Source organism: Rattus norvegicus, chromosome 14 (assembly GCF_036323735.1).
Source record: "Rattus norvegicus strain BN/NHsdMcwi chromosome 14, GRCr8, whole genome shotgun sequence".
Classification (NCBI taxonomy): Eukaryota; Metazoa; Chordata; class Mammalia; order Rodentia; family Muridae; genus Rattus; species Rattus norvegicus.
In genome coordinates, this window is record NC_086032.1 from 15,841,350 (window position 1) to 15,857,203 (window position 15,854).

General features: G+C 46.1%; 1 protein-coding gene across 1 annotated transcript in view; it reads left to right on the forward strand.

The window, feature by feature from the left end:
- Nucleotides 1–1,233: 1,233 nt before the first annotated feature.
- The window catches only part of Scarb2 (scavenger receptor class B, member 2), a 51,541-nt gene continuing 36,920 nt past the window's right edge, over nucleotides 1,234–15,854 (forward strand). The window contains 1 exon segment of the mRNA NM_054001.2: nucleotides 1,234–1,632. Coding sequence (NP_446453.1) covers nucleotides 1,516–1,632 — 117 coding nt within the window. The 5' untranslated portion in view covers nucleotides 1,234–1,515.

The following is a 15,854-nucleotide window of genomic DNA, read 5'->3' on the forward strand; positions in this document are numbered from 1 at the left end:
TTTGAGACAAGGTCTCCCTGTATGGTGCAGGCTGGCCTCCGGTGCCACAATCATTTGAATGTTTCCCATCCTGGTTGGTTGACTCCTTAATGATAAGGACACTGGACTGGCCAAGAAAATGTCTGTCCAGATCTTCCCCTGCAGATGGCATTAGTGACAGATGACCCTCTCAGCTGCTGAGGACTACTGAAATCTATCCCGTGGTATTTAACCCCCAGTTGGTAAAGACTAACTTCTCAAGGTTGCTCCCAGTCCGCTGATTAAGCACAACAGGGACATTTAAGGCAGGCCTACATCTGAGATATGTCAGAAATTGGGAACTCGCCAATTTGCCTCAAGGACTACCCTCTTTCCCGTGGCTTTGTTGAACTTGTAGTGAGTGTGGTATTTCTTTCCACCCAGCCCACCCTACTTGCCTCTTCCCATTAACGAAATCACACCCACATCCCAACTCTAGTTCTTCTTTTAAACCTGTACAGCACTTCTCTTCCCTTTATAATAGGGCTGCTGTGTGTGTGTGTGTGTGTGTGTGTGTGTGTGTGTGTGTGTGTTAGAACTAGTCCCTTATTCAACTAATGATGACCAAAGCAGACAATAAACACTTGCTCGACATGACTTGCTTCTCTGTTAACACCTTTTATCAGGACACAAAGCCTTTCAAAATCTGATCTCCAAAGGCACTACAAACCCTACAGCATAGCCTGCACTACTCAACAGTTAACTCTTTATCTTCCAGGGTTTTGATTTCACTCCTACAGCCTTTGCCTTCAGTCCCTGGAAAGCCTGCTCCCTTTCTTGAGGACACACTCTGACATAGTCCTGAAGACCCAGTTCAACCCAACAAGGCAAATGTCTCTGTTGGCACAAATCAGCTGGCACCTTGTAAAAGCATTCGTTACATTGTACTAAAACCTTCAGAGGAACCCGGGAGATCGTCTGGAGCAAGGGAAACCGCAGGTCAAGCCGGAGTTCCCCCAAGTTTAGCCCAAGCAGGGATCTGCAGGAGAAAGAAAGTGGCTGAGTGAACAGGAAAGGGCGATTTCAGTTCCCGGGGTGACCGCTCCACCTGCAGGGAGAGGATGCAGGCGCAGCGCCCGCCGAATCGCAGGGGCCGCTGCAGGGCACATGACTGGAGGCCTCCGCCCGGCCCCTCCCGCTTCCCGGCACAGTCGCCAGCCGCCACCAACACCGCCGCCGCGGCTTGCTGGCGAGCCCCACCGACCCGCGTCACCGCTCTGCGCGCTCCCTGCACCTCCCGGGCTGCAGCAGCCCGAGAAAACGAAAGCCAGGCGATCCCAGCACCCGCGATCGCGCGGGCTCTGTGCTCCGAGGGCCGTGCTCGCCTGGTGCCTACTCCAGGGCTGTGTACACCGCGCGGGCGGCGGCTGAGCCCGCACCAGGAGGGCGCGGGAGCCGCAGGGCCCTGGAGCTTTGGGCGACTGCTACGCGGCCTTGGCCGAGGCTCTTCCTTGCTCGCCGTTCTGTCGCGGGCCTGGCCCGTGAACCGCTCACAGTATGGCCCGATGCTGCTTCTACACGGCGGGGACACTGTCTCTGCTGCTGCTGGTGACCAGTGTCACGCTGCTAGTGGCTCGAGTCTTTCAGAAGGCAGTGGACCAGACGATCGAGAAGGTGAGCCAGACTGTGTGTGTGTGTGTGTGTGTGTGTGTGTGTGTGTGTGTGTGTGTGTGTGTGTGTACAGGCCACTCTTCCATTGCGGACCTCGAGTGAGGAGAGCTGCATTGGCGCCGAGCCTGCAGAACACAGCTCTTGTTTGCCCCTGGTCTCTCGGGGCTGGCAGGATGTGGAAACTTGAGGTGACTCTTCCCTTTAAATAACCTATAGTCTACAGATGTTGACTTTGTAAAAAAGCCTTGAGTATCCGTCCTATCCTTAGCAATTCTCCCCACCCCTCAACACACTGGGCCTATGTTGATTCCTGTTTCCCTTGCACTTCACAAAGAAATAGAAAACACTGCAGAAGAGGCTGCTTTGTCGGCTGTCCGCGCGGCCTTTGAAGAGGAGTGGGCCTGGGGATGAGAAGTGGGTGAGAGGTCTATTGTGTTCTTGCCTTTCTGGGCAGGGCAGGGCAGGGCAGTGCAGGGCAGGGCAGGGCAGAGTAGGGCAGGGCACGGAGGGGAAGGGAAGGAAAGGGTAAATGGCAAACAGGGTCAGGTTTTAGGAATGGGTGACATTTTATCCATTGCAGTTAGTGCTTGGCCGCCTTGTGTCTCGCACAGCCTCGACTCTGTTTCATCCTTCATCAGGGTAATTAAAAAAATTGGGTAATTAAAGAATTTGGACCTGTCTCCCAGGGTGGATGATCGGGGCCTGCTGGTCTTGTGGAAGACTTCTCCATCCTGGTCATTTCTTCCTTTTGCCCTTTCACCCACATTCACCAAGCGTGGTGGAAAGAGGAACCGGAGAGAGTTACTAGGATTGCTTTTTCCTTTAAAAATAAAGAGATAGGGGCTGGGGATTTAGCTCAGTGGTAGAGCGCTTACCTAGGAAGCGCAAGGCCCTGGGTTCGGTCCCCAGCTCCGAAAAAAAAAAAAGAACCAAAAAAAAAAAAAAAAATAAAGAGATAAATAAATAAGTCCCTGGAGTAGCCTTTCTCTTTAGCATCATTGTCTTGCTGATCGGTATTCCTCACACCCAGGAACAAAAGCTTAGGTTTGAGGATCTGCTGGGAGTCACTCTATTCCAGATTAATAAAACTGGTTGCCTTATTCCAAAAGCCAATAGATGAAGTTCCTAAACGGAGATTCCCAGTAGTAACCAGTTACTTGGAATCTGGCAATTAAAGATTTTCTTTTTAAGTGTCAAGGCAAAGGCTTATTCAAGCCTTAATGAGATGGCACTGCCAAGAGAAGACCAAGCCTACTGTGTGAGCTTCTCAAAGACCATTGTTGCCCTGAGCATGTGTGTTCAAAGAGAAAAACAAACTCTTTCTGTCCTCCCCACATCCCAATCCAAGGCCAGTCTTAAACTCTTGCTTTGGTAGCTTGAGTAAGGAATACAACAGTCAGAATATGGGTGTGTGTGTGTGTGTGTGTGTGTGTGTGTGTGTCTGTGTCTGTGTCTGTGTCTGTGTCTGTGTCTGTGTCTGTGTTCGGAGGATCTGGTAAGATAAAGGTTTCTCCCTGTACCTCAGCCATAAACACTGATTCTTAGTGAACTTGGCTTATTTACGTAGGGTTATTTGGGAAGTAGCATCACAGGACCTGAGTTTCTGTTGGCCACAAGTGCTTTTCTTCCTGGGAAAAACCTGATTGATAAGTTATAGCACAGGAGACTTACAGAACTGCCCGACCTGAGCTGCAGAGTGGTATATACTACATGATGTCTGATAGGAAGGAAATAGGTTCATTCTGGTGAGATGGATTGGGGATGTTGTAAGTCAACCAGAGGTTACCAGTGTGCACTTCCCAGGGAAACCTGTAGGGTCATCCCAAACAGAGGGAAAGACCAAGAAGGGCTTTACAGAAGGGCAAGGAATGAATGTTGGCTCCATGTGCCCGCTGAGAAGCCAGGGATTACTTGCTGAATCTTTCTTTTAGAGATAGAATGTCATTATGTAGCCCAGGCTGGTCCTTGAATACACCACTCTTGTCTTAGACTCCCAGGTGCTGGGGATTGATCACAAGAATGTACCATGACACCTGGCTCCATCATCTTTTTTTGAGGGAAGGAAGTGTCTCATGTAGTTCAGGCTAGCCTCACATCCACCCTAGAGTTGGAAATGATCCTGCCTCCACACCTGGTTTACGCAGCACTGTGATCGAACGGAGGTTCCTTGTATCTTAGACTCTTCAAACTAGCTCTCCTTCCAGCCTGTAATATTTTTATTCATGTTTCCTTGACTGTAAGCTCTGATAATAATGACCAATGCATTCAGAAAAAGCATAAGAAATTCCAAGAAAATAGTCTGCTTTCCCTCCTGGGATCTAGTCAGAGTTTAATGGAATGATACTTTTTTTTGGTAGTTTGTTTTTTGGTTGTTTGGTTTTTTGTCTGCTTTTTGTTTTTTGTTTGTTTGTTTGTGTGTTTTTTTTAGAAGCCCCACAATGAATCAGAGATCAGGAATCACACACCCTGTGTTCAGATTCTAAGTGTACCACTCTGCAGCTTCAGCCTTGAGCAAGTCACTTAACTTCTCAAAGCCTTGGTTTCTTTTCTTGTGAAACTGGGAAGCTGAGTGAGGCACCGTGGCCACCCACTTGTGTTTCCATGAAGCTCCTGAATTTTAAGCTTTTGAGTCCTTCCAGAGCCCTGTGTTTAATTTTATGCCCATTTCCCCCCCTCCTACAAAGGGCTCTTCAAACTACAGAAGCTTCAGGATCGATAAAACCTGGATCTTGTGGGCTAAGCGTAGACATAGACCTCACACTTAGACAGCACACAAGGACTGAGTGATCAATATGTGACCTCCCTCATTATTTCAGTAGTATTTCTGTGGGGTAATTCATTCACACATTGACTTTAATATGATCCACATTGTGATCTAATCCATGCCAACTGCCAGTTCTTACTGTTTTCCTTTGAAGATTGTGCCTCAACTTGTGTAACATCAAAATAGGAATGGGGAAAAGATAACATTCAGATACTCAGGTTCCGCCAATTTCGGGAAGCTTGGTAAGATAATTGCTATGCAGATTGATCTCAGAGATAATTTAGTAAAATAAAGTGCTTGCCACACAAGCACAGGGACCTGAGATTAGATCCCCTGAACCCACATAAGAAGCTGGATGAGGCAGCATGCACCTGTGACCTTAGCACTCTGGAGGCAGAGGCAGGAGGATCTCTGGGACTTCTAGACAGCAAGCCTGGCCAATGGTGAATTCTAGAGTCAGTGAAAGACCCAGTCTCAAATAAACAAACAGGCAAATACATGAGACGTGGTTGAAGATGCTCAACATTGACCCCTGGAGTCCACACGCATGTGGCCAGACATGCACATGTAGTCATACATGTAGCCACATCACCCATATGCACACATCAAGAACAATAACAGAAAGGAAGAAAGGAAACGAGCTCTAGAGTAAATATGGTGGGTGGAATGGTTATTGGAAGCAAATCCCAGCTGCCTGCTATTTACCATGACCAAAATTTAGACACAAATATTGGTTGGAAGTAATCAAGTTTATTCAAAGTCAGACTTGAAGAAATTAGCAGGGCCAGCTTCCCAACTGTCTGCCTTGGGGGCTTTTATGGGAGATGTGAGGTACTGAAAGGACACTGAGGCTGCAGCTGGGCAGAGTCCTAGAAGGCCTAGAAAGTACTTCATGACAGAGCTTGGTTTCTTCTTCTTCTTCTTCTTCTTCTTCTTCTTCTTCTTCTTCTTCTTCTTCTTCTTCTTCTTCTTCTTCTTCTTCTTCTTCTTCTTCTTCTTCTTCTTCTTCTTCCCCTCCTCCTCCTCCTTCCCTCCTCCTCCTCCTTCTCCTCCTCCTCCTTCTCCTCCTCTTCTTCCTCCTCCTCCTTCTCCTCCTCTTCTTCCTCCTCCTCCTCCTTCTCCTCCTCCTCCTTCTCCTCCTCCTCTTCCTCTTCTTCCTCTTCTTCCTCTTCTTCCTCTTCCTCCTCCTCCTCCTCCTCCTCCTCCTCCTCCTCCTCCTCCTCCTCCTCCTCCTCCTCCCCCTTTTGAGACACGGTCTCACTCTCTAGCACTGAATGGCCTGGAACTCATAGAGATCCGCCTTGGCCTCCACCTGCTGGCATTAAATGCAGGATGCAGGCCACCACCCAGGCTGGATCTTGGATCTTAACTCCTGCTGCTAATCTAAAGAAAGATCTAGCAGTTAATCATCTTGACCATGCCGATGGTTACCACACTAGAGCCACCTGGGAAGAGGATCCTCAGAATAGGAACTGTCTCCATCAGATTGGCCTGTGGGTGGGCCTGGGATGTGTAGGAAAGGTACACTGAGCAGACCAGGGAGTGAGTCAACAAGCAGTGTTTCTCCATGGTCTCAGCTTTAGTTCCCGCTCCAGGCTCCTGCCTTTTCTTCCCCCAGCTCCTCTCAGTGATGGATTATTTATTTGGAAACCTAAGCCAAATAAATCTATTCTTTGCCCATCTTGCTTTTGGTCTGTGATTTATGACAGTGACAGAAAAGTAACTAGAACAATGAGCTCCTTCAACCAAATGATTGCAGAGGCTGGGAGGGCAAAAGTCAGGACAATTTCAAAGGATCTGCTGTTGCTGGACCCAGGCCTACTGGTTCCCACTAATGATGGCCTCATCCTGGGAAACCCATGTTGTCCTTGGTTTAGTTCTCATTTGCAGAGGTGTGCAAGCACCTTACTCCTCTTCTTCAGTGCCCCTCTCCCTCTCCCTCTCCCTCTCTCTCTCCCTCCCTCCCCTCTTCCTCCTCCCTCCACCCCCAAACACCACACACACACACACACACACACACACACACACACACACACACACCATTCCTGGGTACTAAGGCATCAACAACACCTTATTCAGCAAAGCATGTGAGGCTTTCTGAAGATAGATTTGCATAAATAGACCTAGAAGACTGCTTTCCACTGTGAGTCAGATGTAATGGTTGTACAATGTAACCAGAATCTTAGGGGTGGGAAGCAGGATGGGATTACCCCCATCCTCTTGGAGAGTTCCAAGCTGGCGGGAGCTGAGCGAGACCCTGGCCCAAAACAATAAACACCAGGAAGCAAACCAGTTTTTTCTCAGAGAGCTTGGAAGGATGTTGTATTTATTCCATAAGCCAGCCCATCACTTTGATACCTAACACAGTGCCTGCTACATTGTAGATACATAATAACTTAATCTTCTTTTCTGGGAAGCAAACCCTGGGGTCCTTGCACGTGCTGAACAAGCTATGGCCGGTCTGCACCTCCAGCAACTATATTCTCTCCAAGAGCTTTTTCTTGCATTTGACCTCCTTTTCCTAGTTCTTTCCATTCAAAGTTAAGAATTAGTGCTTGCTAACTGTGTTTTCAAAACACGGAGCTGAGGCTATACTGCTATGACTCAATAGTAGAGTGCGTGATTGGCGTGGTAAATGTCCTAGATTTAATCCTTAAGATCAGGAAAGAGGAGAGGGATCATGACTTAGTGCTTAGAGCTATAAATATAACAGAAAACAAGACAGAGTCTCCACCAAAAGCCAAGAAGACTTAGACTCTATATCTAAGGTTTTTGTTAAAAAAAAAAAACAACCCCCTAAAAATTTAGAGGTCATCTTATTCATTATTCTACTTTCTGGAAACAGAGGCTCAGGATGCTGAGTGGTTTGTGGAAAGGCCAGGGGAGCAATAGGCTTTTGAGCTTGGTCACCTGATGCTGAACCTGTTTTCCCACCTTACCGATGATGACATCTCAGTTCCCAGGACTGCCCTGCCTGACTGTAGTTGTGTGTATTTGCTGGTATAAGGGTGTGCAGCCTCTCCGTCCAAAAGACAGTTGGTTTGGATAATGAATACTGTGGCCACCTCTTACCTGACCCTAGCCACATGGTCTCCCACAATTCTATTGTCTGTCACGTCTTGGCATGGGAGGGCCCCAGGCTTTAAGGAACACAGACCCCCTTCATGCAAGAGGACTTTTTTTCTTTCTATAAAGCTTGAAGAGGAAGCTCTTGAGTTAGAAAAAGCCCTGTCAGGCCTCCTGAGAAGATGATAGAAACTAGGTGGTCAGCAGGGATCCAGCTTCCTTTGCTTACACATTCAGCCCTGGCTGTTTACTGACCTGGGGCTTCCCCACTGCCACGTGGCTCCAGCTGCTGACCCTCTCAGGAAATGTTCACTTCTCAGTTTCTCCTTTGCACGTTGATAACAGTGATGTGGTTGGATCTCCACCCAGGTAGGACGCAGAGAGCTATAAACAGGCATGTGGATAACGTCCTTAAAGGAAGGACTCCTAAACAGCCTTCTCTTCAGTCTATTCAAAACCCGGTCTTATCACAGGACACTCCCATATGCTTCCTTCAACCTTTAGTCCAAGCTGAAGGAAAGTGTCCTCATAATTACCTGTTAGGACAGTGGAATAGACCAGTAGTTGTAAGCGTTGTCCCGAGACTCTGGGGCAGTGATTCTCAACCTTCGTAATGCTGCGGACCCCTCAGTACAGTTCCTCACGTTATGGTGATTCCCAGACCATACAATTATTTTTGGTGCTACTTCATAACTATAATTTTGCTACTGTTATGAATTGAAATGTAAATGTGTGATATGCAGGATATCTGACACGTGGTCCCCAAAAGGGTTCAGACCCACAGGTTGAGAACTACTGCTCTGGGGGGATTCAGCTCTTATGGAGGTGTGAAGATGGCAGACTCATTAGGAACAGTGCCAGGTTAAGGAGCTGGGGATAGTGATGGTTTTAGCCTGTCTTCCTTCCTTGAGATGGGAATTCTAGCTGAGGACATTATTACTAATACCACCGTTATCCCGCACATTTACAGGAAAAGACAGAAATAGTGGCATAGGAAGGTTCTTAGCTGTGGCAGCCACTGTTCGGTAAAGTGCAAAGTCCTTCTGTCAGGCCACAGCCAAAGGGCCATCTGGTCTGCTAGACATTTGCTTGCTTCACAGAGAAGAGTCAGCCGGTGGGAATAAGCTCCTTAATGAAAAGGTGTGATGCTGGCCAAAGGAGGAGACAGGTCCGACCCATATTGTCAAATAGATCACACACTCATAGGACTAAGAGGGGAGCTGTTTGTTTTTTTTTTTTTCCAGAGCTGGGGACCAAACCCAGGGCCTTGCGCTTGCTAGCCAAGTGCTCTACCGCTGAGCTAAATCCCCAACCCCGAGGGGAGCTGTTTTTAATCAAAGCTAGTAACAGTCAGAAACAACCAAAGAAAAATAAGCTCTGTCCTGGGTTCTCATATACTTTGAGACAGAATCTCAGGTAGACCAGTTGGCCTTGAACTCTCTGTTGGAGAGAATGACCTCAAATCCTACCCAGTCTTCCTGCCTTTTTGTCTCAAGTGCTGGTCACACCCAGCAGTTTGCTTTCTCTTTCTAAAAGTGCTTTGGGGTATACACTTTGTCCTTCATTGTTTGTTTAGTGAGTGTTACAAGAAAGTGTACTGCTTGCAAGGCAAAGTGCAGGCAGAGAGCTACAAGTATGACAGTAAACAAGACAGGTGGGGGTGGGGGGTGGGGGGGTGGGGGGGTGGGCAGGGCTGTGGTGGAGAATTCCCTGTCCTTAGAAAACTAATCAAATTCAAACTTCTTCAGGCCTTTTTTATACTCTTAAAACTCCAGAGACTTTTGTTAAGGACTCCAGAGAACTTTTGTTTCTGTGGGTTGTATGTACTGATGCTTACAGGCATAGAATTAAAACCAAAGCTGGAGATGAGTCTTGAGGACCCAAGTTCAAATCCCCAGGACTGAGGTAAAAGCTAGGCGTGGTAGTGTAGTGCTTAACGGGATCTATAATCCCAGTGTTCCTCCAGCAAGATGAGTGGTGGGCACAGGAGAACCCATGGAGATGCCACAGCCAGGTAGCTTGGTAAGTGCAGCCTGAAAGCAAACCACGAAGGGACCCTGTCTCAAACTAGGTAGAAGGCAGGGGCTGTCACCAGAGCCATGTATTGACCCATGTTCCTGTACACACAAATATATATATATATATATATATATATTCACACACAAAAATAAAATTTTAACAATTAGAGAATACACCAACACATACGTACTTCTTCAACAGAGCAGGGACATCTTCATGGGTCAAGAAAACTCTACTTAGTCACAAAGCCAGAGAGAGAAAGGAGGAAATGATGTATGACTATTGTTACTAAAATTACTTTTGATTTTGTGGAGTGCCTGAGACGGTCTCGGGGACTTCTAGGGGTCAAGAGACGATGTTCATCCAGTTTTAATTAATAATGCCAACTTTCTGGGAATGCCTATACATCTTATTATTTACATAGATTATTAATATTAATCACATTATACACGTTGTAATAATATATATAACATGCATTTTCTTATTATAACATGTATAATGTATAATTATAATCTATACCCATGATTATTATTCTGTAAGACCCACTTGGAAACTATATTACTAATAAATTTCAAAGCAGCCAGAGTTTGTTTAGTGCCCTGTTCACTCACTGTGTCTTTCTTGCGTGCCCATGAGTTCAGTGTTGAAACTGAGTTTTCAGATGGGTGAGGTGGTGAATGCCTTGAAATTTCAGGACTTAGAGAGCTAAGGCAGGAGAATTGAGGCCAGCACAGGCTACAGAGTAAGTTGCAGGCTAGCCTGGGCAAAATGGTCCTCTGTCTTAATAGGGGAGGTGGGAGAAAGAGCCAAACCAAGCAAAAGCCCCAGGTTTGGGGCCATTGACGATGCAAGTTCTGAGAATCTCCTGTCTTCTAATGTGTTCTATAATTCTAGAATATTGGTCTCTCCATAACTCAGAGATGCCCTTCTCTGGCATCAGCCCCACAGAGTTTTCAATTTGTAGCACACAGCTTAGTATTTTAAGCCAGCTTGCAAGTCTTTTTCAAAGGTAAGGGTCCTGTTATACTTAGTTTGGAATCATCTCCTACTGCCAAATTCAATAACATCTACAAAGCAGCATGGTTGGGCCAGGGTAGCTCAGTGGAAGGGCACTTACCTAGCACTCATGAGGCCCTGGATTTAGTCCCTAGCACCATAAAAGAGAGGGAAGAGGAGGAGGAAGAAAAAATGGGAGGGAGGAAGAGAGGAAGAGAGGGACGGACGAGATGTTTAATGAAGCTTTCAGATGGATGGAAAGTTGGATGCCTTTGGAAGATTTTTGTCTGCTTGTTGTGTGGCGTTACATTTGATCCCCCTCTGTAGGACAAGTCATCACAAATTTACCCCTGGGATGGTTCCTCCCTTTAAAATCTGGAAACATGGGCTGGAGAGATGATTAAGAGGGTTGAGGTGTTTGTTTTGCAAGCCGGATGACCCGAGTTCAACATCCAGAACCATGGGGGTAGGAGTGAGAACCAACTGTACATAGGTGTCCTTTGACCTCCACAGGCATACCCCTGCCTCATCATACAAATGCACAACAAACAAACAAATACAGTAAACTTTGGATGTGTTGTCTAGTGACACGGGTTTCCGGCCCTTTCTTGGTGTGAGCCCCACCAAGTCCTGTGTAACAGCAGCCGACAGAGCAGACCTGGCGCTAGCCCTGCGGTGTTAGCCCTAGGGCCAGCCCTGCTGTCTTAGCCCATTTGAGCTGCTCTCTTAACACCACCAGGCTTCTGAAGAACAGAAATACATTTCTCACAGTTCTGAGGGTTGGGAGAGAGAGTCAAGGCCCTGACAGATCCAGCACCTGGTAAAGAAACATTGGCTTATTTGGTGGGTGGTGGTGGGGGTGGTGGTGGATTGAGGGTACAGTCTATCAGGGCAGAGGGCCTGGGAGGAAGAACAGCTGTGCGCTACCGCCTGAGGGTGGTGACTGGTCACACTGCAGCCACGGCCTGGGTGTAGAGAGAGATGACCTCAGGACTCACAGTCTCCCTCCTCCTTTTTATCCTCCTGGAACTTTAGCCCCTAGGATCCTGTCAATCACATTCAGGGTGGGCCATCCCCTCTCACTTAGCTTCTGGGAACCGAACTTATGGACACACCCAGTGGTGCTTTTCCTAGGTGATTTAACTCCACCATGATAGTGAAGATTAATCTAGGGATTAATAAGGACTTTGTTCTCGTGACAGTGGCTTGTGGCCTCACTTCCTGTCACCCTCGCCTTGGGCTTGAGGATTCTCACAGCTCCTAATGTCTAGCCAATGTCGCTGGACCTCTGGCTTGCTCTGTTGTCTCTCCCTGTGCCTCACCCTCTTTTCCAAAAGCAGAGAATGAAAGGTAGCTTGAGGGTATACATGTTTAACCAGCAAAGGCTCGATCCTGTAGACGTGACCACTCTTTCCACTGTGACAAACACGTGTTCAGATCCATAGCCTGCTTCTCTCAATGTTAACCCCCATTGCTCCCTTTGCACCGAGTTTTACACCTCTTCCAGAGACAATGGGCGCCTTCGCTACAGTAATGTCACCATCTAATAGACAATTCATATTATATTTATTTATGGTGGCAATATGAAGTTGTTGGGTTTTTTTTTTTTAAATGGGAACAGCCTAGAATGGGTAAATCAAGCAATTTGACACATGCCATGTGATGTACTTATTTGCAGTGGGGGGGTGGGGGGTCGTGGTTGGATGAGAACAGTTTTAAAATCTACTCAGCTGTTTTCAAGTGTGCTGTTGTTAACTATAGCCACTCTGATGGGACGGTAGGTCTCTTCAACTTATTCTTAGCTGGTTGAAATTCACATTTTGACAACATAACTCCTTACCCTCCATGGCGAAGGCCCATTCAAAGGAACACTGTCTGCTGATTACCAGGCATGAGAGAGGAGACAGATAAACAAGTGGGAATCGCATCACAAGGCTCACACGTAAGATATAATCATAACCAAACAGGTTTAAAGTCATGAGTCAGGCTGTACAGGTTACACACAGAGCACGCTTTGATTCCAGGGCTGCGTTTTATTTAGCCCCGTCTTAAAATCATTTTTCTCACCACTCCCTGGCTCCCTGCCCACCCTCCCTGCATACTTGTGTTCCCTACTTTCACCGTGAGAAGGTTACTGTGGTTTGATGCTCACGTCTTGTCCAAAGTTCTGTGTTGAAACCTCCCTTACTACTTTTGGATTTCCTTCTGGTAGGTACCCTTTCCCCTTTAGACCTGCTGGTCTCGACCTTGCCTGCTGTTTCTGATCACCCTGGACCCTTTCAAAATACTGCAGCTGGTGTTTCCTAGCAGGAGTTTGCTTCAGTGTAGCTATTCCACCATTAAAAACAAAAACAAAAAACAAAACCACCAAACTTGCATAATTTATAAGACAGAGTAGCAGCTTGCCAGTGAGCTAGCATTTGAAACAGCTGTGAGCTTTCATTAGCTAAACGTGTGACAGTTGCAATCGCAGCAGCGTGAGTTAACTGACAGTACAAAAAGTGCCCAAGGCCAGAATATCTGTTTCCAATGTAAAGTTTGAAGTCAAGGGGAAAACATTCATGGCAGAATTTTTTAGTGCAACAGAGACTAGCTGGTGGAAGTGAAAATTATTTCAATTACAACAACCTGTCTTTCCTTTGCTTAATAAATGGGAGCACTTTTTCAAAACACAAAAGCAACTGGTGTTTTGGTATTTGGTGAGTTTTCTTAATCTGAAATCCAAGGGAAGCCACACATATTCTGTGGTCAGCTTCTTGAAGCTGGTTTCATTAAACGTGGGTGAATGGCAACATGGACGCTTGAGTTGTATTCATTTTCTCCTGAGCATTCTGTTGCCCTTGCAGAGTGCTTGCTAGTGCTCTTGAGGCCTGATGGTTTCCTTAAAAGTATTTCTGACTCCTTTCAAACCTGACGCAATTCCCCGAGTGTTGATTTTTATCGTTTGGAAATGGCTTGCCCCGGAACGGCTGGTTCAGTGACTTTACAGCTGTTTCTTTTCCTCCAAGGCTGCCTCACAGTGCTCAGTAGAGAAGTTAATGCAGCTATATCTGACCTACCTCAGGCCTGGCCTAGTCAATGGCTCTCTGTCCCCAGGTTCAGAACAGGGTTGCTGTTCTCACTCCTTCTGACCAGCTTTTCACTGACTCAAGATCATGCTGTTTGTGAATTCTACCAACAGAAAGAAAGAAAGAAAGAAAGAAAGAAAGAAAGAAAGAAAGAAAGAAAGAAAGAAAGAGCAAAAGAAAGGAAGGAAAGAAGATACTTCTTTGTAACTTAAGATGTTATTTTTCTACTGACAAACAAACAAAATGTCAAAAACTCTTAAAGCTAGAGAACCGGAGGGCTGTACTGAGGGATGCTCACTGGTTATGTCTCTGGAAACACCTGACGTATGAAAACCCTTATCAAATAGTTCAAATGCCAGCAGTCGATTTGAAGAAATTAATAGGGCTTGTGTGATGGCTCCGTGGGTAAGGCCCTTGCCTCGCAATCTGTCCCCTGAGTTGGCTCCTAGAAGCTATATAAAGGTGGATGGAGTCCACAAAGTTGTCTTCTGACCTCCATGTCCTCACTATGACACATGCAACCTCCTTCCCAACCATGCCCAGACACACAGTAATGCATAACTAATTAAAAAGTAATCAACCGGTAACTTAGATGGAGACATTTCAGAACATTCTCTGAAAGACAGAGATAAATACCTGTGGAAAAGAGAATGATTAGGTAAAGTCGACTGGTCACTGCACAACAGATAAGTACGCAGACACTTATTGCTTCTGAAACTAAATGACAGCAATTTATTTTCTTTCAAAATGCACATGTGTATGTGTAGATTTTAAAATATCAGAAGGAGGGGCTAAAAAGATACCTCAGCCGTTAGGAGTAATCGATGCTCTTACAGGAACTTGACTCTGTTCCCAGTACCCACGTAGTAGCTGGCAGCCACCTGTAACTCAAGTTCCAGGGAATCCAGTGTGTTCTGGTTCTGTGGTCACCAGTCACTCTTGTGGTGCACATACACAGGTAAAGCATGCATACATATCAAATAAAAACAATTGCTTTAATTTAGCGTGGACTGTAAGGGTATTATTTTTCCTTCCTGACGCTCTTTTGTTTCTCTTGTTTATTTGTGTATGTGTGTGTTCACGCGTGCGTGTGCTATGAGGCACACATGTGACACGTTACTCTTACGTAGCTTGGAGGAGAATTCCTCAGGAGATGGTCCTCTCTTTCCACACTGTTTTTCAGACATTGTTTCTCTTCTTCCTATTGCTCTTCTGATGGCATCCATCTGACTTTGTTCATGGGTCCCAGGAATTGAACTCAGGTCAGCAGACCCGGCCATCTAACACTTTTACTCACTAAGCTAGCTCCGTGGTCCTTGCTATGTAGCCCAGGCTCACCTTGAACTCCTGATCCTTCTGCCTCTGCATCCCAAGTGCTCATATCTTAGGTATAGGCTACCATAACTAGTGGCTTCCTGTTAGGTTTTTTTTCTTTAAATCAAAACTTTATTATAAAGACTTCGCAGCCAAACGTGGTGGTGTATGCCTTCATTCCCAGCACTCAGGAGCCAGTGGCAGGCAAATCTCTGTGACTTCGAGGCTAGCCTGGTCTACAAAGTAAGTTCCAGGACAGCCTGGGTTGTTACACAGAGAAACTTTGTCTTGAAAAACAAACAAATGACTTTGCTAATAAAAGCTTTTCTAAGGCCAGCACGATGTCCTGGGAGGATAGAGGACAGAGCACCATTTTCCTGATTTCAGGTGACAGCAAGTCATTTAGAAGCTGAGGTTGGAAGCTCACATGATTTCTCCTTGCACACTTGTAACTTTGTTTTAAATTTACTGTGTCAAATGTCTCTTTTAAATGTGATATTACTAGACACACTTCTGTAGACTGATCATTTTACCCTAGACAAGACAGAGACTCACTTACAATTCTATATGACATTCGTGTTACTAACTTTGTCTTAAGAGTGGGGCTCCTTCCTGTCATAGGAAGGACGTTGTACCTTTGGGCCGATGAACAGAAAAGTAAGTTTTTCTGCCTTGTTAATTTAGCTTTTGCTTTAAATTCATCAAGGGAATTCAACAAGGGATCTGTCCCAATCTTTATTTTAGTGACGATCCACAGTATTGGGCTTAGGAAAACCTGTCCTGTTCTACGTGGCTAAAATTAATAAGCACAATCCAAAGTCATTTGTGAAACTGATGTAGGATCTCATGCTGGTTTTTAATTTGGTCTGACAAAGACAGCTCACCTTTTGCGTGTTTATCTGGGGCTGTCACAGCAGAGCCTGGGGGATGGGCAGTAGTCCCCCCATCTGTGGCTTCCTGTTAAGAATGTCACAGAGCACCTGTGGCTGTGATGCTGG